The sequence below is a fragment of the Galleria mellonella genome, unplaced genomic scaffold (genome assembly GCF_026898425.1).
Source record: "Galleria mellonella isolate WM207_F2 unplaced genomic scaffold, CSIRO_AGI_GalMel_v1 utg28, whole genome shotgun sequence".
Lineage (NCBI taxonomy): Eukaryota > Metazoa > Arthropoda > Insecta > Lepidoptera > Pyralidae > Galleria > Galleria mellonella.
In genome coordinates this window covers 4,844,271-4,870,614 of record NW_026442064.1, presented here as the reverse complement: position 1 = coordinate 4,870,614, position 26,344 = coordinate 4,844,271, and the positions used below count along the sequence as shown (strand labels likewise).

General features: G+C 31.8%; 1 protein-coding gene across 1 annotated transcript; it reads left to right on the top strand.

Moving 5' to 3' along the window:
• The first annotated feature begins 1,794 nt into the window (after positions 1-1,794).
• Positions 1,795-20,289, top strand: LOC113519759 (ATP-binding cassette sub-family F member 2). The gene is made up of 12 exons (XM_026904955.3): positions 1,795-1,941; positions 2,129-2,293; positions 4,605-4,811; positions 11,042-11,230; positions 13,669-13,812; positions 14,304-14,427; positions 15,674-15,872; positions 16,853-17,032; positions 17,778-17,918; positions 18,468-18,659; positions 19,184-19,387; positions 19,966-20,289. The coding sequence occupies exons 2-12, from the start codon at positions 2,143-2,145 to the stop codon at positions 20,098-20,100; spliced, it is 1,866 nt and encodes a 621-aa protein (XP_026760756.2). The 5' UTR covers positions 1,795-1,941; positions 2,129-2,142; the 3' UTR covers positions 20,101-20,289.
• Positions 20,290-26,344: the final 6,055 nt, after the last annotated feature.

Genomic DNA, 26,344 nt, shown 5'->3' with positions numbered 1-26,344 from the left:
AGTCTTTATCCATTACTACTACTACATCTAGTACATTATCATCTAAATAAAAATGACGACGAAAAACAAAACGCCCCCCACTATTAAAATATAAGTTTTGTAATACGCGTTGTAACACTCGCAATTTCCTATAAAAACTGTACTTACTTTTATCGAAAATTAGTAATTGTTAGTAAATTTAATTTGGCAACATTCTTATTCATTAAAAAATTTACATATTCCAACAATCGGGTCTACTCGGCTATGTTCGTGATACTCGTAGTCGAACGACATTAGTAGTTGGCTGCAATTAGTAGTCGGATAAATAAAATTAGTAGTTCGGCTACTAATTTTTTTTTATTAATGATTTGAAAATCATTCAAATGCTTAATTGAATAATTATTAGTCAGGTTAGTAAAGTCTAATAGGTGCCTACTACGAACAGTTTTACAAAACAATATATATATTGTTTTCAGTAGTTATATATATATTGTATACAGGTTGGCCAATATAACGAAAACAGGAGGATTTTGTGTAGATTGGTAATATATTCCTGACCAAGTCGTTTTACATAGCTTATATGAAGTGCACTTTCTTTTCTATTGGTTATATAACTTTGACTACAAATTGAAAAAGTAACAAATAGTATATTTCTCGTCCTGTTTTTACTAATTATATTACCATAAGAAAAAAGGAGGCTATATGATATACTGTTATCATTTTACCGTTCCTTGTATGTTATTCTTGTTCTTAGATGGAGACACTCTATCTATTTAATCTGTTTATATCTTATAATTATCTACTATAATTTCGATGACAGCAGCACTTGGGAAAATCGTAAGGTTTATGACTTGGTTTGTTTATAACAACATTGTATCTCGTACTTAATATATAAATTACGTCTATGTTTTTAGTATTAAAAAATAAATTTATAGACTGTAGAATTTAAGTTGTCTTTGATTTGATTTGAAGCTAAGAACAAGGAATTACATAGAAGGAATGGTAAAATAAAAACTGGAAATCATATGATTTACAATTTTTATTTTATTTTATTTTAGATTTGAAGGATTTTTTTCTATCTCTTTTAAACAACGACTGTGAACTGTAGGAAATAATCAGTGCTGCCAGAAAAGTAATTTTTACCTTTTAGGCTATATTCAAAGTTAGTTGTAGTAACTAAAAGTTATGATTGGCGACCAGATTTGTGCTATCTAGAAAAAAAAAATTGGTTATTTTAGGCTATAATGAACATAAAACAATACATCAACTTTGACAATTTTTGTAGTAGAACAGAAAAGATATCAAGTTTTGTAACTAAATTTATCTGCGCATTTAATAGCATATAAGTTTTGTGACTTTTTTCTCCTCTTTTTGATTATATTGAATGAAATAGAGGCGGAAACTGATAGTTAGTGTTTCAAAATTGAAAACATCGAAATACTATCTACCTTAAACTATAACTTTTTTAGTTCAGTACCACACTATAATGACGATTTCAATTCGCTCACGGTTTGCTCTCAATATGGTTCGTAAAAACCATAAATTATAAAGTATGTAGATTTGCAATTCATTATCATTTTATTACAGAAAAATATTGGGCGACTTGGTTTCCAATTTTTAGTGAATTATGATCTATTTTATCTGGCAACACTGGAAATAAAAGATTTAATATCTTGTGAAAAGTTTTTACTCATATATTAATATATTCCAAATAAAGTGCATACAAAAATTATAACTAATAAATAGATTATTACTTAATATAAATTAAGTCTAACCAAGAGGAGTGTCAATAAAATTATGAATATGTAATGGCAAAAAGACTTGCTTCCAAGCCAAAACTCCAATATAAAAAAAAACACATCCTTATTATACCTACATAAAAAAGTCATCAAATTTTCTCTCTTTCAAAACCAGCACGTGCAGACGCTCGCGACTATCTTACATTTTATAATAAAATATTAGGTGAGTTTCTTTAAAAACATGTTTAAACACAAAATCTATAATTAAAGATGTACTTGCAAAGAATATGTCTACAAAAGAAATCATGGAATACGTATAAATAAAACTTGCAAGTGTCCAACGGCAAGCAGTGAAGGTTTTCAATAAAAAATTCATACACATTTGTTAGATTTGTGATATTTTCTTACAGGATAAGTAGTAAAAATGCCGTCAGACGCCAAAAGAAGGGCCCAGCAAAAAAAGAAAGAGTTGGCTACTAACAGAAACAAAAAGGCTGTGCCTCGAGTAAATAATTCAGAACATAATGGTACAACCAATGGCACTACAAAAGAAGAACGAATACTCACTGCTGAAGGTAACTGTATTGATTTAGTAATAATTAAAATGTAGGAGTTCTAGCTGTATGGGGTAATACTTAACCTCAACTAAATATATCAGGTTAATGATGAATCAGCATTATACTTATTAAATTATTACAGTTCAATAAGTGTCTTAAGACACCCACTCAATTTAGGTATAAGAGAATTAGGTGTATATAAATTACACAGGTACAAAATGTTTCTTTTTAAAAATTTCCAATAGTTTTTCTCTTCGTTTTGATACAACAAATTTAAATACCACTAGCTACTAGACGTTTATATATATAATTTTTTATGTCAGAATTGTATTTAACACAACATTATAACAGTTTTGATAAAATTATTGTGTTGTTTACATTAAGGTGACATTGTTTAAACATTCCAATGTGTTTTTGTTTTATTTGTCATGAATATGTTTTTAGAAAATATAAAAAAAAAGTCATTGATAGGTTTTGTAAAAAACATTGACTACTTTAGAATTGAAGTCAATATTATGTTGATAGTTTGTGACAAGTTTTAAGTGAAAATAGAAGTTCTTTGAGATTCATTGAATCACAGTGGTTTTTAGTTACCTGAAGAGCCTAAAAATCACCATGACGATAGAATTAAATAAACACAATTAATAGATTTACTCTGATTTAGCAACTGTCAAACAATCAATTTTGTTTTTTTATTTTGCTGCTAGTGCATGTAGTTTTCTAAGCAGCAAAATGATAGGATAAAGCAATTTATTAAGATGCTCAATACAAATCGTGATTGTATGAGTATATTACATAGAAATTCCTTGACCTAACAACAGAAAAACTAAAAGCTGAAATATTTGATGTACTACAGATATGAGTGCTAGTTAATGATGAAAATTTTGTTAAAAGATAGCACGGAAATTCATCTATAATGAAAATTGTTCTTGGTAATAATTGAACAATCAAACAAGTTTTTTTTGTACAAAAATAGATATATCTCTTTATTATTTCGTCCAAAAGATTATAATAGTAAATTTATTATAGATACAAATCAATTACAAGAAATGATCACAGAAAACTATGGGTGGCCTTATTTTTAAAAGCAATTTCTTCCAGGCATCTATTGTATAGAGACTAGTAATTATAAATAGTTTGATCCGAGGCATGATGAAAATTCTATCACTTTTAATTACAGAGATGTAATATGTGTAATTAAAGAAACATATATCTCTTCTTATTATTATATATTATACATGTTATCAAAAATAGTGTATATTGCATGGAGTTTCCTGTATCAAGGGACCATCGGTATATGGGATTCTTATTTGGTTGTAAATAAAAATTTATTCTCATCATGTTCATAATAGTCTATTATGTTTAGTTCTAAATTTAATAACTATGACAAAATACTGAAATAATTTGTTTTTTTTTATACTACTTAGAATGGCAAACAAGCTGACGGTCCACCTGATTTAAAGTGGTAGCTGTCGTCTATAGACATGACCAGTACCATGGACATAACAGAGTATACTGTTCCACCCATGATACCCCCCCATGTGTTGCCATTCTTGAGGACTCAGGTGTTAATCCTCTGTACCTAGTAAATTCACAATGTTTTATAGGTCTTTATTAATATAAATAAATAAATGAAGGGAATAAGCTAAAGTGGTGAAAACAATTAGATAATAAGCATGGCAACTATTCAGTGGGCTGTATACAAGGTCTTATAAAACCAGCAATAGATAATTACTATTCCATAATAATTCTGTGTCAACTTGTGACATAATCTGTATTGTCATGGCCAGTGAGCCATGACATTGTTGTAATAAGAATGTAGGTCTATTGCATCATTTTATTTGATGTTGAAGTCAGGAACAACTAATTTTAAATTTGTTATTAATAAAAAGATAGAAAAATACTTATTTAGAACTCATAGTTTCATGCATTCCTAGTATTAAAAATGTGAAATATTGATGACATAAATTTGAAATAATTTTTAAATTGATAGATAGGTTTTATTTATAGGAAGTATTAAAATTCTTTTGTAAGTAAAGCCTCGCATTACAGTTCATTTACAAGCAGTATTGAAGACCAATAAATCTATATATATATATATATATATATATATATATATATATATATATATATATATATATATTCCTCATTCAGTACAGTATTATATTGTTGAAATGATAGATGTAAAATGTGTGTGTAACAAAAATATACCTTTATAACACACAGGATAAAGGTATATTTTTGTTAATTATTTACTTTTTTTACATGTTTCTTTTCTTACAGATAGAAAAAATATTGATAGTGAAATAACAATATAATCTTGTTACAGAGGCATTATGTCTCAAGTTGGAAGAAGAAGCCAAGATGAACTCGGAAGCAAGGTCATGTACTGGCTCTTTAGCAGTGCATCCTCGTTCCAGGGACATCAAAATAGCCAATTTCTCTATCACATTCTATGGTAGTGAACTGCTACAAGATACCCTACTCGAGTTGAATTGTGGACGAAGATATGGTTTAGTTGGGCTCAATGGTTGTGGTGAGTACAATATATTTAAATATACTTTTCAACACTTTTAAATTTATCATCATTATCTGATTGTGATTACAACATTCAGCATAAACCAATAATGTAATAAGGGGTCGAAAGATGATGATTTTAGTATTATATTGCAGGTTTATAAATTAAGAGATATTATCACTTTTTAAATAGATTAATTTTTGTTTTAGTTTGTTAAATATATAATATTTTTTTAAATATTTTAATGATTAAGGATTCCAAATTTGTTGACATTGTTTAAACTCCAAATAAAGCTTTCCATACCCCATTTTAAGTTTCTAATTTTAATAAAGGATCAAGTGCTGTACTGTCTTCATCAACCACATTGTTGAACCTACATACACTACCGTTTAAAACTATTTAGCCACATGTATTTTATATAAGTTACAAAGTTTACATTTTAAAGAGATCATTTATTAGGTTTCATAGTTTGTATAACATCACAGAATACTTATCTATAGTACAATCATAAACAGCTTATTGTTATTTGCCATCTCGTGGTCATTAAACCATAATAGTGTTATTATCGGAATTTCTTTGAAGTCGCAATTTTGATTTTATTTAGTTATTGAGAAATTAAATGAAAACAAAATTAGAATATAAAATAACTACAAATATTTTTACGTTAGTTATTTGATGCCATTTAACCAGAAAACATGTACTCCATGGCTCAGTACTTAGTCTACCAATATTTTATTGTTATTTACTTCAAAATTCGTTTCATTTTTGAAGAATATGGGTAAATCTAAGAAATATTTAAAAAAAAAAGATCAGGGGCATAATAATCGGCAAAAGTAATAGTGAGATTTCAAGAGTAATGAAGATACCATGACAAACTGTTGACTGCATTGTTAAGAAGTTTGGGACTGAAGGAAAAATTTGCAACAAACGTCGTTCAGGCAGACCGAGAATTACAACTTCCAATGAAGATGAATATAGTTATTAATAGAAAAGGAAATAGACGATTAAATGTACCGGAAATAGCAGCACAGTTTAATGCGGAATGTGATAAACCAGTCAGTGTATCCACAGTTAAAAGAAGATTGTGACACAGGACTCAAGGGATGTATAGCGGTCTCAAAACTACTTCTTAAACCTATTAATGAAAAGAAGCGACAAGAGAGAATGCAAGAATTAGACAATAGCAGATTGGGAAAGGGTCTTCTGGATGGGCGAATCCAAATTTGAAATTTTTGGAACTAAATTAAGAGTTTTTGTAAGACGGCAGTCAAACGAAAGGGTGATTAACGCTTGTACTCTGGCTTCAGTTAAACACGGAGGAGGATCTGTGATGGTTTGGTCTGTTTTGGTGGCTCCGCCGTTGGAGATCTTGTGTAAATACGAGGAGTTTTAAACCATGAAGGTTACAAACAGATATTGGAGGATAGTGCAGTGGCTTGTGGAACCCATTTAATTGGTCCGGGAATTATATTTTAACAGGATAATGATCCGAAACACACGTCAAGACTGTGCAAGGACTTTTTAAAAGGAAAAGAACAACAACAGGTGTTGAATCTTATGGTATGGCCTTCACAGTTCCCTGAATTAAACCTCATTGTGGGATTAGTTGGAACTGCAAGAAGAATGGCAGAAGACTGAAAAAATTGAAGACAATATGAAAAAATTTATAGCTAGATTGCCGAAGTTTTGTGAGGCTGTCATAAAATTATATTCTTTTTATGATTAAAAATGGTTAATAAACATGTTAAAATAATTATAAAGTAGTTTCACTTAGACTTTTACAAAATTTATTTTACTAGATGGCTAAATGTTTTTGAGCGGTACTGTATACTAAATGTATTGAGACACAACACATGGGGTATAAATAAAACCTAATATTAGATTTAGACACGTTCGTTTTAAATTAAATTATAGTAACTGAGCATTGAACCGGTTTTACTCAAGAATGCGTTTTAAATAATAAGATAAAATAAAATAATAATAAGATAAATAAATAAATAAGAGAAAATAATATTCTTAAAGCTTGTATGAATTTTATAAACTATGTATATTACATTACATTAATAGTGTTTTAACACCTCATTATAATAGATAGTCTGATTTTTCGAACCGATATTTCAAAACCTTGGCGTTTTGCCAGCTGCCGTATTAGTTATAGGTACTAAAAGCTTGTTGCTCATCTGAAATTTCATAGCTACATAGTTATTTAATTAAGTTTTTCGTAATGAACAATGTTTTAGAACTTTTTATGAGATTAAAAATCTCTTTATAAATAATATCTAAAAAGAATCCCAGAATACGCGATTACGTCATTAACTTTATACCTATTTAAAAGGGTATTTCCTTTCTAATTAATAACAATAAAATTTACCTCCTAATTGTTTTAGTATCATATTTGTGTTAAATAATTTAACAACATTAAACTATTATTAAAATTATTTACCATTACAGTAAGTGTAGAAAACCAGATTAGATGCAACGAGATTGGTATATCTGTAGATAAAAATCCCCAATTAATTGAAGATAAAAGAATATCGAGACCTGAATTAAACTAAAACTTTATTATTAAACTATAGAATTTAATGATATATCTTGGAGTTAAAAGGAAATTGAAATAGGGCGTGGGCTATATAATATAGTCAGGACGATTCTAATACGCCATTTCTTCTACCTATACATGTATTAATTTATTTTTGACCTACTATTTTTTTTTTATGAAAATCTATTAGAAATTTAGTTCATATTGGCTCTTAGAAGATTTTGCTGATATTTTAATTTTAAAGATAGGTTTAGAGGTTAGATTTGACTCCTAAGAATCGATTCTAGTTTCAAATACATCTTTACAAACTTTCACATTTATAATACTAGTAGATCTCTGTATTTAAAATATTGACATTTTATGTGATTCGAATGGTTTACTCTGCAACTACACATTACTATACTATATTATAAAAATTCATTGCTTTAAAATTGGAGTAGGTAATTATTTTGTATAATATACATCTTTATTAATCAATCATTCCAGAAGCTTTTTTAGTTTTTGGAATACATAGAAATTAGTAACCCAATTGATGAAGTATGGCACATTATGAACAGTTCTGTGGTGACTGTCTATCTGCTGTTTTCTCTTTCTTGAGGCCTGAAATGTTATTTCTCTGTACCCAGTAATTTTATTGCCGTATGCCTCACATTTCTAAATAAAACATTGCGGGTAAAAGTTTTTCATTTTTGCGAATGCGGTAACAATGTTAAAACAATGCGAATTTTGGTTGTTTTGCTAGTGCATGTCTGTTTTAAATAATGCTACAGCGAAGTTTATTATTTATTTGTAATCTATATTATGTATTACATATGCATTAGGAATGGTCTCAGAACAGAAACAGTTTTGTTCTTTAGGAGTGGCAGACGAGCCGCGAATCCCACTTGAAAATTGGCACCTATCTTTATAGAAATGGAAAATGCGTTGTTAATTCTACTTTTTTTAGATAATATCAATCGGATAAATCATGTACTGTATATTCGTACGTACATTTGAGCGGATTATATAAAAAGAATAATCATAATCGGTTCACAATTGGTGAGGATATCGTGTAACATAAATTGAAAAACTTATAAGCGACAGTTTTTAAATTCCAAATTGATTTTACTTATATACGCTGAGCGAAAAGTGATTATGTCGAATGTTACATTCAACACAATGGTAGCACAGTGGTCAGGTCACGTGCTTAAGGTTATGTCTAAAGTGACCCCGTCTGGGGTAGCAGTAGGAAATATTTTTATCTAAAATATAATACTATAATATAATAGAGCGGAATAGTTGGTTTGTACGCACTAATCTATAGAACTACCACTCGTATTTGAAAAATTCTTTATGCATTTTGATAGCTTATTTATTGAGGCAGCTATACAACTTCGCGATGTGACCTATAAAAATAACTAAAAATTATTTTTATGCAACTTTGGCAAACAAGTCGACGGCCCAAGTGATTGAAATTGGCAACCGTCGCTTATAGACTAAGGTGTCATGACTCTGTATCCTGTAATTTCATTTCCATATCCTACTCTGCAAACAAAAACAAAGCTATGCAAACAATTGCTTCAAGGCACGAACACGAAGGTACTCAAGCAGCCGACTTACAGTCTCCCTTTGGTAAAGCATAGGCATTATAGTATAAATGCATAAACATAGTTATTGATTATGCATGCATATTGTTATCACCTTCACATCTGTAGAAATATGATTATCCTCACACATGATTGATATTATAAACATTTTGAATGACTTTGTTACTATTTGGCGCTTTAATGGCTCAACGAATGCTCATCATGTTTAGCTTACGCGTAGTATTGCTATGTGGATTTATTCACATCATGCGAATGTAGTCGAGAACACAGCTACATCTTTTTATATATGTGAAAGTTTGTAAATATTTTTAAATGTGTGCTTAAACAATATATTGTAAGGAAATTTGGTATAAAAATTGACCATATAAGGGTGTATACAAAAATGATACATATGCCGTACGGTCCTGACATATAATGGGCCATCTCTTTATTTCCCATAGATGTTGTAAGAGGCGACTAAGGGAACTTAATACTTTAAAAACATTACCAAAGGCCAACTGCGGTCCCCAACCTGCACGCCAAGCATAGACAGTACTGGTAATATTATTCAAGGGGAAGGCTTGTGTTCAGTAGTGGATAGTAAGCGCTGATGATGATTATGATACAAAAAAATACAAAGGTGTTCTATCATGGTAATGAACAGTCTTGGGGTGTAGAGCTAGCTGTGGTGTGATTTTTATGTACTTAGTATAATTATTAATAATTTAGGCATATTTTCTTTATGGAAATAACAGTTCAAATTAATAAAACAGTTTAAAAGCATTTCGTATTAATTGATTTTTGATTATATGTTAATGCATAGCTGTTACTATATACGTCCTTTTTATTTTAATATTATTGGATTCCATAAATAGATAGTTAATAAGTGTTTATTGTGCTAAATGAAAAAAAAAACAAGGTACATGTGCTAAGTAAGGGAAAACAGTGTATAAATGCGAAACTATATTTGTGAGTCGATTACATTGTTACAGCTAAACAAATGAATAATTTCAATTTATATTTCGAAATTACTCGGAACATCGAATATTCGATTTCAAAAACGGACGTGAATTGAAACCTAATATTCCATGTTGAGAGTTTTATATTTGTAAATAACAAGCTATTAAAAGGTTTGCGTTTTGCAAGCACGTTTATAGTGTAAGATTGGCAACATTAATGTTGAATTAAATTAGTTTCATTTTATGAAATGTTGCCAATGAATTTGGTAATACGTTAGTGACAAATAATATTAAGAAATTAACTTTTTGGCGATGGGGAGCGTTGAAAAATAAAACAAATTAATCCGAGTAAGAGTATAATGCTCGCTTTTTTTATTTGCAGTCTAAAATGCCGTGCGATATGTAGGTCTAAGATTAGTGCTTGATCCTTGTTGCACTAAAGATTATGTTATCGTCAAACTGATTGCAATTTCAATACTATCTTTTAAGTCTAAACAATTTCTCAGGGCTATTCATTATTGCCCTTTAGAAGACGGAGATTAATTAAACCTAATTTTAAAAAAAAAAAGTCTCAAACTAATTCAATTTATTTCTCGATGAAATTACAGGGTACGGAGTCTTAATAGTAGATTATTAAAAAAAAATACTGCTAGCGAACATTAATTATGGAATACATTGCATTGAAAATTATTTAATGGTTTTTGAAAATTGATAAATAATTGTAACGTTGTCATACTTTGTTACGAACGATCTTAATACTAAAAATAGGCATAATAATAATGAAATAATACTAATTATATTACAATTTTTTTATATTGCTTTTTTATATTGTACATACATATTTTATGTATAAAGATATCGAAATAACAATCAAACCTGTAACAAAATCCACTGCGTGTTTTACATTTTATTTTATACTTTTTATATTTTGATCTCCATGTGACCTGAGGGTGGGACTCTGGGCCTATAGGACTATGGACCTCTCATCTCACCTATTATTTCTCACGGATAATTTGTCAGCATAAATTAATATAGCACAAATCGTGATAATATTGGGATAATATTTATAGGGGATGGAGTTCACTATACGAGTCAAAAAGACTTACATAAATCTAACTTACATAATGTATACTGATCCTAATACAAAAAAACCAAGGGAAAATTAAAAGATTTTATATCCCACAGGCAAATCATCGTTGCTCTCGGCGTTGGGTCGCCGCGAGGTTCCCATACCAGAACATATCGACATCTTCCATCTGACTCGTGAGATGCCGGCTTCCGATAAGACCGCTCTGCAATGCGTCATGGAGGTCGACGAGGAAAGGGTCAAGCTGGAGAAGTTGGCCGAGGAACTGGCGCAGTCCGATGACGACGGTAAGTTCATGACTTGTTCTGGTGATCGATGCGGATTCTGAAATAAAGTTATTTGTAATTGATAAATTTTTATAATTAGCCAAAATTCACAGTCGATATGCAGCCATATTTCTATCCCCTTATATATTTATATATATATTTATTTATTTTAGCTATTTATTGCCTTGTCCTTTTTACTAATTTCTAATTTTAAAAGTGACAAAACCACATCTACTTTTATAGGAGATTTTAATGTTTGCGAATAAAAGGATTATTTTTTATTGGATGAAAATGGAATGGTAACCCCGCCTGCGCTAACGGGATACGCTGGCGGGGCACCAGTGAAGAGTGATCGATGAGGATGAAAACAGGCCTGTTAGCCCATCATGATGAATTCATATGGAATTAATCATGATAGTTTCCAGGGGAAACCGCGAGGAGGTCGACCTGGTTAGGTATATTGCTAGCAATGGGATTCTCAGTGCCCATTATTAACAAATCCCCTTTCCCCCCCGAATAAAAGGATTAGTGTGCGTATTTATCAACACTGTATTTTCTATTGTATTAGTTTAATTGTTACATTGTGTTAAGAAATATATCTCACAGGATAAATAAACATAAATATCTATTGCTATTGACATAGTAATTATTCTTATAATATAACAAATACGTTTCATTACTTTAATCTTATCTTACTAATCACGTAATATGTAACTAGACTATGTGCAGACATGGAAGATATATAAAAAAAAAAACATTGATATAAGGGGTCTAAACAAGAGCAACACAAGCCAAAACTTATAGAAATCTTGTCTGTCTGTCTGTCTGTCTGTGTGTTTGTTCTCGCATCGCACAACTGCTGTACCAAATTGGATGCGTTCTTTATAGTTGTGTTCTTAAAGGTCTAATTTAAAAACTGATGTAGGTATGTTTTAATTAATAATAATAATAATTTAAAATTCATCTTAACTCTTAGGCTTATTCCTGAATTATACGAGGTTTGTCCGGAAAGTACGTATAAAAGTTTTTTAAAAATTTTATTTTACAATTATTCAGGTAAATCAATTTTATCCCCTTCAAAGTACTCCCCCTGTGACATAATGCACTTGTGCCAACGCCGTTTCCACTGTGAGAAGGCTCCTTGAAAGTCCTCTGGTTGTAGGTTTCTCAGCTGCCCCGTCGTAGCTTTTTTTATCTCATTTATGTCCCCCAAATGCCGCCCCCGAAGTACCAATTTGGTTTTTGGGAACAAGAAGAAGTCACACGGGGCCAAATCCGGCGAATAGGGGGGTGTTCGGTCACCGTAATGGAATTTTTACTCAAAAACTCACGGAACGATCTTGGCGCAAATTTTTTTCATTTGAAGTTCGTTTCTTAGAATTTCGTGGACCACGGTTTTGCCCAAATTAAGCTCTTCAGCCACCTGTCTGACCGTTAAACGACGGTCCCCATTAACACAAGTTCGAATTCTTTCCACGTTTTCGTCGGAATGTGAAGTGGAAGGACGTCCTGAACGTGGGTCATCTTGAACGCTTTCTCGGCCCTCTCTGAATCTTTTTAGCCACTTGTGGACGGTTGGTTCCTTCACAGCATCATCCCCATAAACTGTTCTGAGATCGGCAAAAATTTCACGGCCATTCTTGCCGAGTTTCGAGAGAAACTTGATTACGACGCGCTGCTCTTCAACGGAAGCGGGCTCCATGCCGACGGGGTTTCGTTAAGAGGTAACTTCACAGATGGCGTGACAAGCCAGTTCGCACCGCACGGCGGTCAGACCAGAACTGAAGCATTGTTAGGGACATAAGGAAGGGGTCCTGCGCTTACCTGGCCTCCCCACTCCTCTTTCTCGCATTCCAGAACACTTTTATACGAACTTTCCGGACAGACCTCGTATATTTCTTCTTAGCTGAAACCAATACAGTAAGAAACCATGTAGTATGAAGAACATGTTTCAGTATGAAAGGAATGTATGTCTGATTTAGTATTTGTATATATACAAATGAATAGTTGACCTGAATAAAAAATCGAATAATTGATTTATTGCTTCTGTTAAAATTACAACACAACGTACTTAATTTTTCATTAAATTCTATTAAAACGACTTGGGAAATCAGGATATTGATTGTATGTAATTCAACCAGAGGGAGACTTTGTACAAAAGTCGATTGTTTGGGTACCTCTGTCCAATTCGTGTTTCAACCGGAAAGCAGCTGTGTTTGCATGGCTGTGTTTCGGTTTTAAGGGTGGGATATGGCGTGAATTTACTGGGTACAGAGGAATAACACCTGAGTCCTCAGAAATGGCAACGCATGGGGGGTATCATGGACGAAACAGTACACTTTGCTATGTCCATGGTACTGCTCATGTCTATAGGCGACGGTTACCACTTTCCATCAGGTGGACCATCAGCTTGTTTGCCATTCTAAGTTGTATAAAAAAAATATATAATTGCATTCTAGAGTCCCAAGAGCAATTGATGGACGTGTACGATCGTCTGGAGGAGCTGAGCGCTGATACAGCGGAGGCGCGCGCCGCCAACATCCTGCACGGTCTCGGATTCACTAAGGATATGCAGCAGAAGGCCACCAAGGACTTCTCTGGAGGTTAGTGTACGTTTAATGTCCTCTGTAGCGTAGTGATGGGTATGTATGGATGGCTTTGTGTAGTTGATGTTCCAGCTTCGTGTCTTGGTCGGGACAAAGTAAGAATTGAAGTTTTTTGAATTGCTTTGGATTTTTTTTAATGGATAATAATGGAATGATAACCCCGATTACGCTATCGGTTTACGTTGGTGGGGCACCAATGAAGGATGATACGTAAAGATGAAAACAAGTGATAGTCCATCGTGACGAAGTTCACAAAAATTAACCACGATGGTTGTCAGGCGAAATCACGTGGAGGTCGACCTGATAGGAATTGCTAGCAATGGAGATGTTAGATCCTTATTTCTAGCAATCCTTTACCCTGGGTATTCTGGATTGTGTACACAGGTGTTTGTTGCTTGATTCCTCATAACTCTGGCTAGCTAGCTCCTGGCTTGAAGAGTAGATGATTGTTGTGATAGAGTGGTACTGATCTATTTACGTTTTGGCAGGATGGCGCATGCGCATCGCTCTGGCCCGCGCGCTGTATGTGAAACCTCACCTGCTGCTGCTCGATGAGCCAACCAACCATCTCGATTTGGATGCCTGTGTATGGCTTGAAGAGGAGTTAAAACAGTTAGTATATAATAATTAATACTCTTTTGCTCATTAAATATAAAAAAAATATAATACATATTAAAATAATGTGTATTACAATAGGCAACATTATAGCTAAAACTGTTCTTAAATCTGATAGGTAATAGTTACAAACAAAGAAAAGATAGGTGGCACACGCTAGATATCAATTATTATGCTTCATTTAGGTTACATCCAGAAATATACATAATTGTGTAGAATATTGTTTCGGTTTGAAGGGTGGGATATGGTGTGAATTTACTGGGTACAGAGGAATAACACCTGAGTCCTCAGGAATAGCAACGCATGGGGGGTATCATGGGTGAAACAGTATACTCTGTTATGTCTGTTATGGTACTGCTCATGTCTATAGGCGATGCTTACCGCTTTCCATCAGGTGGACCGTCAGCTTGTTTGTCATTCTAAGTTGTATAAAAAAAATATAAAAGTTTATATACATTGCATAAATAACTAACGCATTTGACAGACTTTTTTAAAAGGCTTAAGCCTCTTAGGCCTCTTTCTTTTTAAGGTCGGTTGAAAAGAAACTACTATAGCTGGTGTTATGAATCTATGTCATATTACAATTAGGGGTTGATTGATCTTGTCACAGAATATAATAATATACTGTGATCATCTCATATTGGTCCATCACCAATATGAGTTTAATTCCATTGATCTCGGGTTCAGTCCTCGTACAATACAAATATTTTTATTCATGACTTTGTTTGTATTAGTCTGTATTTTTGTATTTTTATTTTAAATTCACAAAAAAAGTAGTATAAGCTCTGTTTAGTTTGAGACTAGATGACACTTTGTAATATCTATTAGTAATATATTTATTACACAACTGCTTATTTAGGAGTGTAGGGTTTTCAAGGTTCATGTGTGTATGTGATTGTCTTTATTCCATAACTTCTAAGTACTTGAACGGGTTTGGGATGTACAGGGTACTGCTAGAAACCTTACATCATCTCCAAGGACATTGGCTATAAATTTTGAGAGGGCAGTGACTTTTTTATTATTTATTTTCTTGTTTATTATTTACTAGTTGAATCCTGCGGTTTCGCATGCTGAATCAGTATATTAAGTATACTATATTTTAAGTTAGAATATAATCTATACATGTACCAAATTACATTAAAATCCGTTCAGTGCAATCGCAAACTTTTGCTTTTATATTAGTTGTAGAAGTTGTCTACTTAACACAACAATTGAAATAACTTTTTTTTTTTTAATTTTGCAGCTACAAACGTATACTGGTGTTGATATCGCACTCGCAAGATTTCCTGAATGGTGTGTGCACAAACATAGTACACATGAGCAAGAGGCGGCTCAAGTATTACACTGGTAACTACGAGGCGTTCGTGCGCACGCGCATGGAACTACTCGAGAACCAGATGAAGCAATACAACTGGGAGCAAGATCAAATCGCTCACATGAAGGTATCGATGATCTTACAAATATAATAAAATTGTTATTAAACAATATCCTTTTGCTTGTTACTCATAGTGCCTCAGTGGCGTAACCAATTACTGTAATATTTTGTATACACATTCTATATGAGATGGAGAAGGATATAGGCCTCTTTTTCTCTTGGTTAATGAGGATATCTTGTAAATACATACGAAGTCTCGGGTTAAAGCTAGGAAATATTTAAAAAAAAATATTTGAGGCAGAGGATGGATAAGATAGAAGGCAATAGAAGCCAGAATAATTTTTAGAATTGTGATTATCTATCTGTATTTTTCTTTCTGCATCATATGATAGGTATCATACCAAATTAAAAGCAGTTAAAATAGTTGTGTCAAATTAAAAATTTGGTATATGTTTCATCTCAATACGCCAAACGGAAGTGGTTACCTTTCCTGTGTGTGTCGTAAGAAGCGACTAAGGGAACTAAATGGTCAAGGGATGGGCAGCAGTATTCTTCTTAAAATGGTTGCCAATCCCCCTGCTAAGTGAGGCAACTACTGGCAACAACCTTCCTTCAAGGAGGTGGTTTATGTTCATCAGTGGACAATTAAAGGTTGATATGGTGTTGATAATATCATGGCAATGTTATAAAAGAGAAACTTGGTTTGTCTGATTATTCTTTTTTTGTAAATCTTAATATATAAAAAATGTGTCATGATTTGACTGATCCCCGCTGATCACCAAAACCACTCAATAAATTTTAATGAAATTTTGTAAAGGTATTTAGCTCCAACTTAAAGATATGGTCATTTTTATCCCAATAAAAAAAAAAAACAGAAACTACTATGGTTTCCAGGGGGAACCGCGCGAAGATCGACCTGATACCCATTGCCATCAATACGCCCGTATTGATGGCAATGGGTTAGTTAGACCCTATTACTAAGAATTCTTACCCCTCCCCCCAGGGACTATTGGTGGCAGTAGTATTTAAATTATAATTGTGTTTCAGAATTACATAGCTCGGTTTGGACACGGTTCTGCTAAGCTGGCTCGTCAGGCACAGTCCAAAGAGAAGACTTTGGCCAAAATGATCGCCCAGGGCCTCACGGAAAAAGTGGTCGACGACAAGACACTCAACTTTTACTTCCCCTCTTGTGGGAAAGTTCCTCCACCTGTGATTATGGTTCAGGTATGTGCGAGGCAATTTATTTCTTGTAGTTTTGTCCATGTGAATCAGTATATAAAGTATCATTATTATATAAATAATATGCAAAATAAAAAATCATTTACTAATGTGTTAAACCTATTCATGTATCTAAAATTCATTTGCTGTTCAAATGTAATCGAGTAATGATCATACAAACAGCTAAGTATAAAAAAAGTATATTTGTCTTATGATTTGTTTTACCAGTACCAAAAAATGGTTATATTAGTAACTCTACTAGCATGTTACCTTTACTTCTGACATCAGGATCCTACTCACTTCATTGTCATATCATCTTTCAAATTGAAACAGTCTATATAAATACACTATGTTATTATGAGATTAGGTGCAGTGGTTGGATTTCATTAAACTATATTACAAATTCTATTTATTTATAATTTTTTTTGATGAGTGAAAATGGCATTGTGACCCCCGCCTGCGCTAACGGGATACGCTGGCAGAGCACCAGTAAAGGGTGATAGATGAGAATGAAAACAGGCCAGTTAGCCCATCATGATGAATTCATCAGGAATTAACCATGATAGTTTCCAGGGAGAACCGCGAGGAGGTCAACCTGGTTGGGTATATTGCTAGCAATGGGATTCTCAGTCTCCATTACTAACAATCCCTTTCCCCCCTATTTATCATATTAAATGTACAGACCAATAATACAACTATTAATATAACTTTTCCCGTCTAATTTACACTATGTAATTATTGTTTGTTACAGAATGTATCGTTCAGGTATGCTGACAATGGTCCATGGATTTATAAGAACCTCGAGTTTGGTATCGACCTCGACACACGACTAGCGCTTGTTGGCCCCAACGGAGCTGGGAAATCTACTCTACTGAAATTATTATATGGCGATGTAAGTATTCACTATCATTGTTTTCATTTCTATGGGTGATAGGGTGAAAAGTTGAGGTGCATAAATGACAAAATAATGTTAACTTTTGACTGGAATGATGTTTGTCCTTTTCCTGCGACGTCATTCAGTAACTGGGATAAAAACTCACTTATACATTTACAATGTTAATAAAGATGACTGTCTAATTGTTATTCCGTATAGAGGGGACTTCTATTAATTTATATACACTTGAATAACGTTATTCTTCGGTAACCCGGTAAAATAATTTATAAAAATAATGTACAAAAGTCATATGCTTGCGTATCTTTGCTCCAATCGTGTTTTTGCTATGAAGTGGCTTACATGGCTGTATTTTGGTTTGGATGGTGGTATAAGGTGGTGAATTTAGAGGATGTGGAGGCATAACATTGTCATTCCAGGAATGGTAATGCATAACGAGTACAGTGGACGTTACTGTTTGTGTGCTATAGGTGAAGATAACCACTTTCCATCAGATAGACTGCCGTCAGTTTGTACTTCTAAATATCATAAAAAATATCTTTTTTCCAGTTGGTACCATCAACGGGCATGATCCGTAAAAACTCGCATCTGCGCATCGGACGGTACCACCAGCATCTTCATGAGCTACTTGATCTTGACTTGTCACCTCTGGAATATATGATGAAAGAGTTCCCGGAGGTCCGCGAACGTGAGGAAATGAGGAAGATAATAGGCAGATACGGGCTTACTGGCAGGCAGCAGGTAAACATACATATATATAAGTGTAAGCTTGTTGTAGCTAGAAAAAGGGGTTATATAGGATAGAATAGAACAGAATAGGATATGTATTCTAGTAATGCTCGGATAAAAAAAAAGAATGAGTACCCTTTTAAGGGGCCGTTTGACTAGAGTAACTGAACATTTTTCCTAAAGAAACATGGATCGAAAAAGGGTATCAAATATTAAGTCTCCTATACTACATATTATATATATACAATATATATATATACAATATATATATATACAATATATATATATACATATATATATATATATACAAAAATTTATCTGGTAATTTGACGAGATGGATGGATAAGCGAATATAGCAGACCGCTTTGTATTAATATGGGAAGCACAACATTTTCTGTATTATTTGATCTATGTGTATTTTGTTAAAATGTTTATAGCTTTATTGTCTACTTTAAAATATTTGGTATAAAAGGTAGTTTTAATGCTAAATAACGTACTTTACCAGTCAACCTAATGTATTTATTATCCGCTCGTAGGTGTGCCCAATGCGACAGCTGTCGGACGGGCAGCGTTGCAGAGTTGTGTTTGCGTGGCTGGCCTGGCAAACCCCACATCTGCTGCTCTTGGACGAACCGACTAACCACTTGGATATGGAGACAATCGATGCCCTCGCGGACGCCATCAACGAATTTGAAGGCGGCATGGTGCTTGTTAGTCACGACTTTAGACTAATTAATCAGGTAAGTTTATGTACTAATCAATAATACTGTGTACTAGTTGACTGGACAGTTATTGTTTTGACCACATTTATATGCAACCTTATTTTTTGGTTCTTACTCTACTGTTCCCTATACTGTTTTTGTAATTTTTTAATTTTTGGTATTAGGATTGACTGATATAATGTATATATTTAAAGGAATATGTGGCCTTTTTTGCACTGGCGTCAATAGCTTGGAAACAATTTTCTCTCTTAAACGGGGCTTTACTTACACCTTTAGTGGATATTAGGAGTATTTTGTAAAAGAAATTTAGCCAATCAGTCTAGTTATTATCAAGTGACTCATTTACCAATGAACATAATTTATATAGATTTATATGAAATTTCTATAAGTATGTTTCCTAATATTTTTGTATAAACATTATATTATTATTAATGTTTATTCTTATGTTTGATGTGTAATTTTCACCGTAGACACTGATTGCAGTTTCCATGGAAATTTTTTAGGTTAAATGCCACGCTTTGATTAAAACAAATGGTGACATGTCATGTACTTTCTCAATTTGTTGCTTATCTAAATAAATTATAATTTACACACAGGTCGCAGAAGAAATTTGGATATGCGAAAACGGAACAGTCACAAAATGGGAGGGTGGCATTTTGAAGTATAAAGATCATCTTAAATCCAAGATTTTAAAGGATAACGCAGACAGTGCGTCTAAAATACGGAAATAGTGAAATGCTTAACTGATATTAGTCTATTATAAACGACTATCTCGGTGCTAGACGCCTACACAAATACAATAATAAATGTATAAAAATACATAAATAGATAACTTGGATTGGATTCAGTTGTTCTTATGTTCATTAATAATGTTCTTTTTTTTATATATATCTTATGAATAAAAAGTTTTTTCAAGTTTATTTTTTTTTTATTAGAATTTTTGTCCTTATTTTAGTTTTAATAGAGATTGCTTTAATTAAATGCTCTTGCAAAACGCTGTTTAAAATTTACTCGATAATTAAGGGGGTTTATAGACGTTTAATTTTCATAAAAATAATTTTACATATTTATCTCTCAAATATATTTAAAAATACACTTACACAATTTACAATAACATTGTTGCTGAAATTTAATTGTAAATTTTTGCTATACATAAGTAATTTCTATGTTATACGCCTTAAGGCCTTTGGTATTAATTATGATGAAAATAATATATTTTTTTTAAATTGATTAATAATGTAATTATCAAAATGCAGTATAAACAATATGTAAATATTGTTTTCTTATTGTATGTGTTTGTCGTTAATACATTTCTGTTTATTGCAATTTTAATAATTTGATATTTTGTAATAAAAACAGCTCACGCTATATAGTTGACTCGTACAAACGGAGCAGTATTGTGGGAAACCTCTGCAAAAAACATACCCTTCCAATTAAAATATCATATTACTTACTAAACAATGTCTAACCACTTTACAACACTAAAGTATGGATTTGATCTAAATAAATGTTAATAACTAAATATAACAACAATAATTTACTTTCTTATTATTTTCATAAATTGATAGTTGAACTATTATATAATAAATAATTTTGTAGACAAATCGTATAAACTTTAATATAAAAATATAATTTCAGATGCCAAACCGTACAATAAATAATTACAATGATGCTTGCATTTTTTAATAGTGTCAAAATTGTGAAAAATATATATTAATATTTTAAATCAATTCATCTCAGAACAGTTTACACTGTGTTTCAATTTAATAAATTAGATTCGAATTAAATTTTAGAAAAATAAATTAACAACTTAATAGACTTAGTATTTACAATTAATTAATTATAATTTATATTTAATATTAGTATTTTATAATAGATTGGCGCTATTATTAATTAATTACAGATCTCTAGTTTTATTAGGTGCTTATTGTATACGTCTATTTGTTTCTTTAGGTGAGTGATATAACTATATATATGTTTTCGATACCGCATTCATGAGGTATAACGAGATGGTAGTATTCGCTATCTCGTTCTTTCTCATGTTTAAGGTGGCTTACACTGAAATATTTGTTTGTCACTTATGTAGAGAGTTGAGATTACTATAATTTTATATCTTTATTATTAATTAATATAGGTTATATATAACATATATATAATGTTCTCGAGATGTAAGATGCGCAAGGCGAGATTCTTACGTACTATTATAACTTAATTTTAGCCAATCAGTTAGTTAGATTCAAGATAGGTGTGTTTTTAAATACATAAAAAATTTTTGTATTAATTAAAAACTTGAATACAAAATCTTTTTGACAACACCGTTTAATTCTGACAAATTTCTTTTCAACTTAGAAGATTATGACGTACATAATCTTCTAAGTTGAAAAGAAATTTCGTGCACTCATAAATTTTTAAACGTAGAACTAGGTTTGAGTTTAGGTATGGGCTGTGCTTGTCCAAAGTTAACAATTGTAATTTTTTTTTTATGTTCAAATACATCTGAATCTACTGCAGTTATAGAAATTTATGCCTTATCATTCGAATTTTATAACTATTTAAAAAAAAAACCACTGTCCTACCATACGTCATGGAATTCCAGATTTCCAGTGTTCAATTTTCTCTTCCTCTCCCGTGGGTGTAATAAGAGGCGACTAAGGGAACATAACGTTCGAGGGATGAGTAGCAGCGTCCCTCTTAAAAGAGCATCAAAGCCTAACAGGCGGTGGCCAATCGACCACTCAGCGTCACATAATCAGCATGGCAACTATTGGCAAAGCCTTTCAGTAGGGAAAGGCTTATGTGCAGCAGCGTTATCTCATAACTTTGTCAGTTATAAACCGATTTGGATAATTCATTTGTCTAAAAGGATATATTTGCAGATTGTCCCATAGAATTTTATCAAATTCGGTTTAGTGGTTTAGTTTTTAAATCAAATGAACTGGTTTTGCCACAATTGAAATCGGTAATTTTAGAACATCTAATATATAAAATTCTCGTGTCGCGGTGTTTGTTACCAAACTCCTCCGAAACGGCTTTACCGATTTTTATGAAATTTGGTGTGCATATCGAGACTGAGATCGTGTGCGTACTGAGAATAGGCCAACATCTATTTTTCGTACCCCTCAATGATAGGGGTGAACCACCCACCCCTAAATATGTTTTTTTTTAATTTTTTGTCAATTTTTTTTATTTTATTATGATTTAGCATTGAATATACAAATTTTCACGCTTTTACGATTAACCCCTGCTGTTAAATCGTGATTTCTATATGCCGCAAGATGACAATTGAATATGATAATTGTAGTACGATATATTTTCATGTAAAGTTTTAGAAATAATGTATACAGTAAAACAACGTTTACTGAGTCAGCAAGTAATCTTATATTATTCCTCTAAATGAGGCAGTAGTCCATAAAATGTTGGGTATTTGTGGGCTAGATATTTCAATGAAATTATTAGTAGATAATAATTTATCTATGTACACCTTTCCCTTTAAATGTAGGTGAGTGTATAAATTGATTTCTATTTTAGGTAAGAAAAATTTGTGTATGCTATAAATAACTATATTACATTGGAATTAACTATGATGTATATACATATGTGTGTAATAGAATTGTGTATAAACAAATAAAAAAAAAAAAACGCATTAGGTAAGCGTTGAGGCATATTGGTGCGACTCATTTCTCAATGCACATTTGTTTATAATTATTATAATTATAAACAAATGTGTATAATTATTATAATTAACAATTATGTCATCATCATCATCATCATGTCAGCCTTGTCCACAAGTCTCCCCCTTAGTGGGGGGGGGTTCCAGTAGTTGCCATGCTTAACAGTCGGATTGGCAACCGCAATTAGACTGGAGATGTTTTAAGAGGGACGCTGCTGCCCATCCCCCGTCCTCCCTTAGTCACCTCTTACGACACCCACGAGAGGAGATGGCCTATTCTATGCCGGGATCACACGGCCATTACAATTATGTAATGAGATTTAAATCTACGTATTAAAAATTAAATAAAAATATGTTAAAAAATTGGTGTGGGGTACTTTTAAAACAGCATTTTGCGGATGCAGTAATATTTGTAATTTTATAAGATGTTAAATTATATTCTACATTTTAGTTATTATTTTTATGTTTGTTACAATTCACGTCATTCACTGTTAATGTGTGAGGCGTCAACGGAGATAGTCGATAGTACAGTTGTGATCAACAATTACATTAGGATTATAATTCCTTATGTTGCCTACTCGAGATAAAGTTATAGACGCCTTGTTATTTAGATATAACAATATATAGATCAATTGGATTTTGTCGTTTCTAAAGTTATTTGTCTATATTTAAACGTCACCTTACTTAAGAATGTTTGTCGTTTTCTATTATTACGATTTTACATTAGATATTATTTCACATACCTACTATTCTATAGTAGTGAGCTTATAACAAATTTATTTCGATGTTTTGTTCAAATTGTCATATGAATAATAAAAGATTAGATGCAAATAATAATTTCTTATCTGCACGCAATTATGACATCAATTGTTATTTTGACTCTATGTTGAAATAATGTTCTAATTATGTAAAATAATAATAATAAGCCACGAAAATTTCACGCTTAAATTTTTTAGCCTTTTAATATGCATGATATCCTTTCTTGCTACCTTTAGAATATCAATACTAGAACCAACATACTTATACTATACATTAATAGTATTTTTAGACAGTATAATTGTCCATAGGATGTTAGTAACAATTACTCTTATAAACTACCTAATATGGTAAAATATAGAAAAACAGAAACATTGCACATATTGGTAAAAGTCAAAAATATGCGCCTCGCGCGGGAGGGTAATAATAAAACTAATTCTGGGTTGGTTTAGTTTAGTTTAGTTAGACTCTGCAGAATGTATTGTTTTTTTTTTTTTATATTCTAATAAAATGTTTTGAGAAGAAAATTTGTTTACGATCAACGCTGAAGCCTTAAAAAGTATATAAGCATATATTAGATAGTGTTGTTGTAGTTGGCAAAGAAATTGATAATTGAAATAGATGCTTGACCACAGGTGATATTTATTGGATAATATTCAGTGATTCAAAATTTTGTTATGTAAGAAAATACGTTCGAAACGTATATATATATGTATATGTATATTTATATTGTGCATTAATATTGCATATGTAATACTCTCCTTGCAAATTTAATGCTTAATTTTGTTGACAGTTTAAAAAATTCTCACATATTCGTGTACAACAAAAAGAAATAGTAGTAAGTAGTTCTAACCTATATGTGTAAGGAAATAAATTATGAAAATTCAATATAATATTACTATGCAATTATAACTTAATATAGAAGTTAGTTTCTAGATACAAGTACGTACCTATAATGATAAAATTACAGTCAATATTTTGTTTTATCTAACTGTCCTTTCACTGAGATAACCATCAAATTACCAAGAGTGAAGCTCTATTAGCTGGTAACAGAATGGTTTTACACCTAATAGGTTTAATATTTCTATTACTTTATTTGTATCCAATAGCACACAACTATAATTTATTAGTAACTCTATAATTTATCTATATATCAAAATGGTTGGTATGGTATGGTAATCGATATTGAAAATATTTAGACGTCTTTTAGTATTATTATTAATTGTTATTTAAATACCTTATCCTGTTTGATGTAACAAGCTCTTACTATTTCCTAATCTCAGTTCAGTTCTCGTTTATCGTCATAAATTATTAAATATAAGAAAATTTGCAAAGTCGCGTAGTTCTGTTTAATTTTGTATTTTTATTTTATTACAATTGTCTAGTTAAAGCAATGATCATATGTAATAAGTTTCATGCTAAAAAAAAAAAAAAATTGTAACGTTACAAACAGGAGTTTTATGTTTGAAGTTGTCACAAGTGTGGACTACCTCTATTAATTGATAGCAATGGTCTTTACAATTTAACGAAATAGATGGAGTGACGACCTCAAATAAATTGCAGGGAGTCGATAGATGCAGGCGTAGTAGTGTAGTAATCAAAAGGCAAGGTTAAGTAAAATAAAACTATTCCCATACAATTTGCAATGTACATTTTGTTCTCCTATTATATCGTGACGATAAAATCATGTAATATCGTGCCGTACTATTGTTAATTACAAGAGCGCCCGTGCCCTATTTTAATGTCTTATTAAAATTATATAAAGAAGTAACAATCGAAGAACAACGGTACGGTATTAAGCAAGAGGTATTTTTAAATTGGGAAGAAGGAATGTATTAGTAGTGGAGAAATGTTATTACACTGATTTATTTGCTGTCTATAGTATTATTGCATTTAATATTAATATTAAACTCGCTTTTGATTTAACATCATATTGTTTTTGTATTAGTAATAAATAGATCATTACACGAATTGTTACCTACCTATGAACACATTTGTGTTAGGTTTTTTTTTTTCTTTCTCAATTAAACCATCTATAACTAAAACTGTTATGTTTTATTTTCATAAATATTTTATGAATAACCTTTTAAATTATTCATGTCATGTATACAAACTTATAGTTTTACAAATTTCATAAGGGAACAAAATGTTGTATTCTTGTCGCCCTATCTAAGTACTAAGTACAGTAAGTATTTACTGCTTTTTTTAATAGGTAAATATGGAATGGTATCTCTGCCTACGCTACAGGTTGACCCCGATACCTCGGGAGACACAAGTGGGAGTTGCTTGGTGAGGATGAAAGCAGATCAGTTGGCCCATCGTGATATATTCGACAAGAATTAATTAACCACGATAATTTCCAGGGGGAACCATGTGGGGTGTGTCGACCTGAAAGGGTATTTTTTTTATGCAACTTAGAATGGCAAACAAGCTGACGACCCACCTGATGGAAAGTGGTAACCGTCGCCTATAGACATGAGCAGTATTATGAACATAACAGAATATACTATTTCGCCTATTATACCTCCCATGCGTTGCCATTCCTAAGG

Excerpts from the sequence above, each read along its gene's own strand:
- LOC113519759 (XM_026904955.3), top strand. The coding sequence starts at position 2,143 with ATGCCGTCAGACGCCAAAAGAAGGGCCCAGCAAAAAAAGAAAGAGTTG. Across the intron at positions 17,033-17,777 it reads CACCTGTGATTATGGTTCAG|AATGTATCGTTCAGGTATGC; the intron begins GTATGTGCGAGG and ends TGTTTGTTACAG. Across the intron at positions 17,919-18,467 it reads TGAAATTATTATATGGCGAT|TTGGTACCATCAACGGGCAT; the intron begins GTAAGTATTCAC and ends TCTTTTTTCCAG.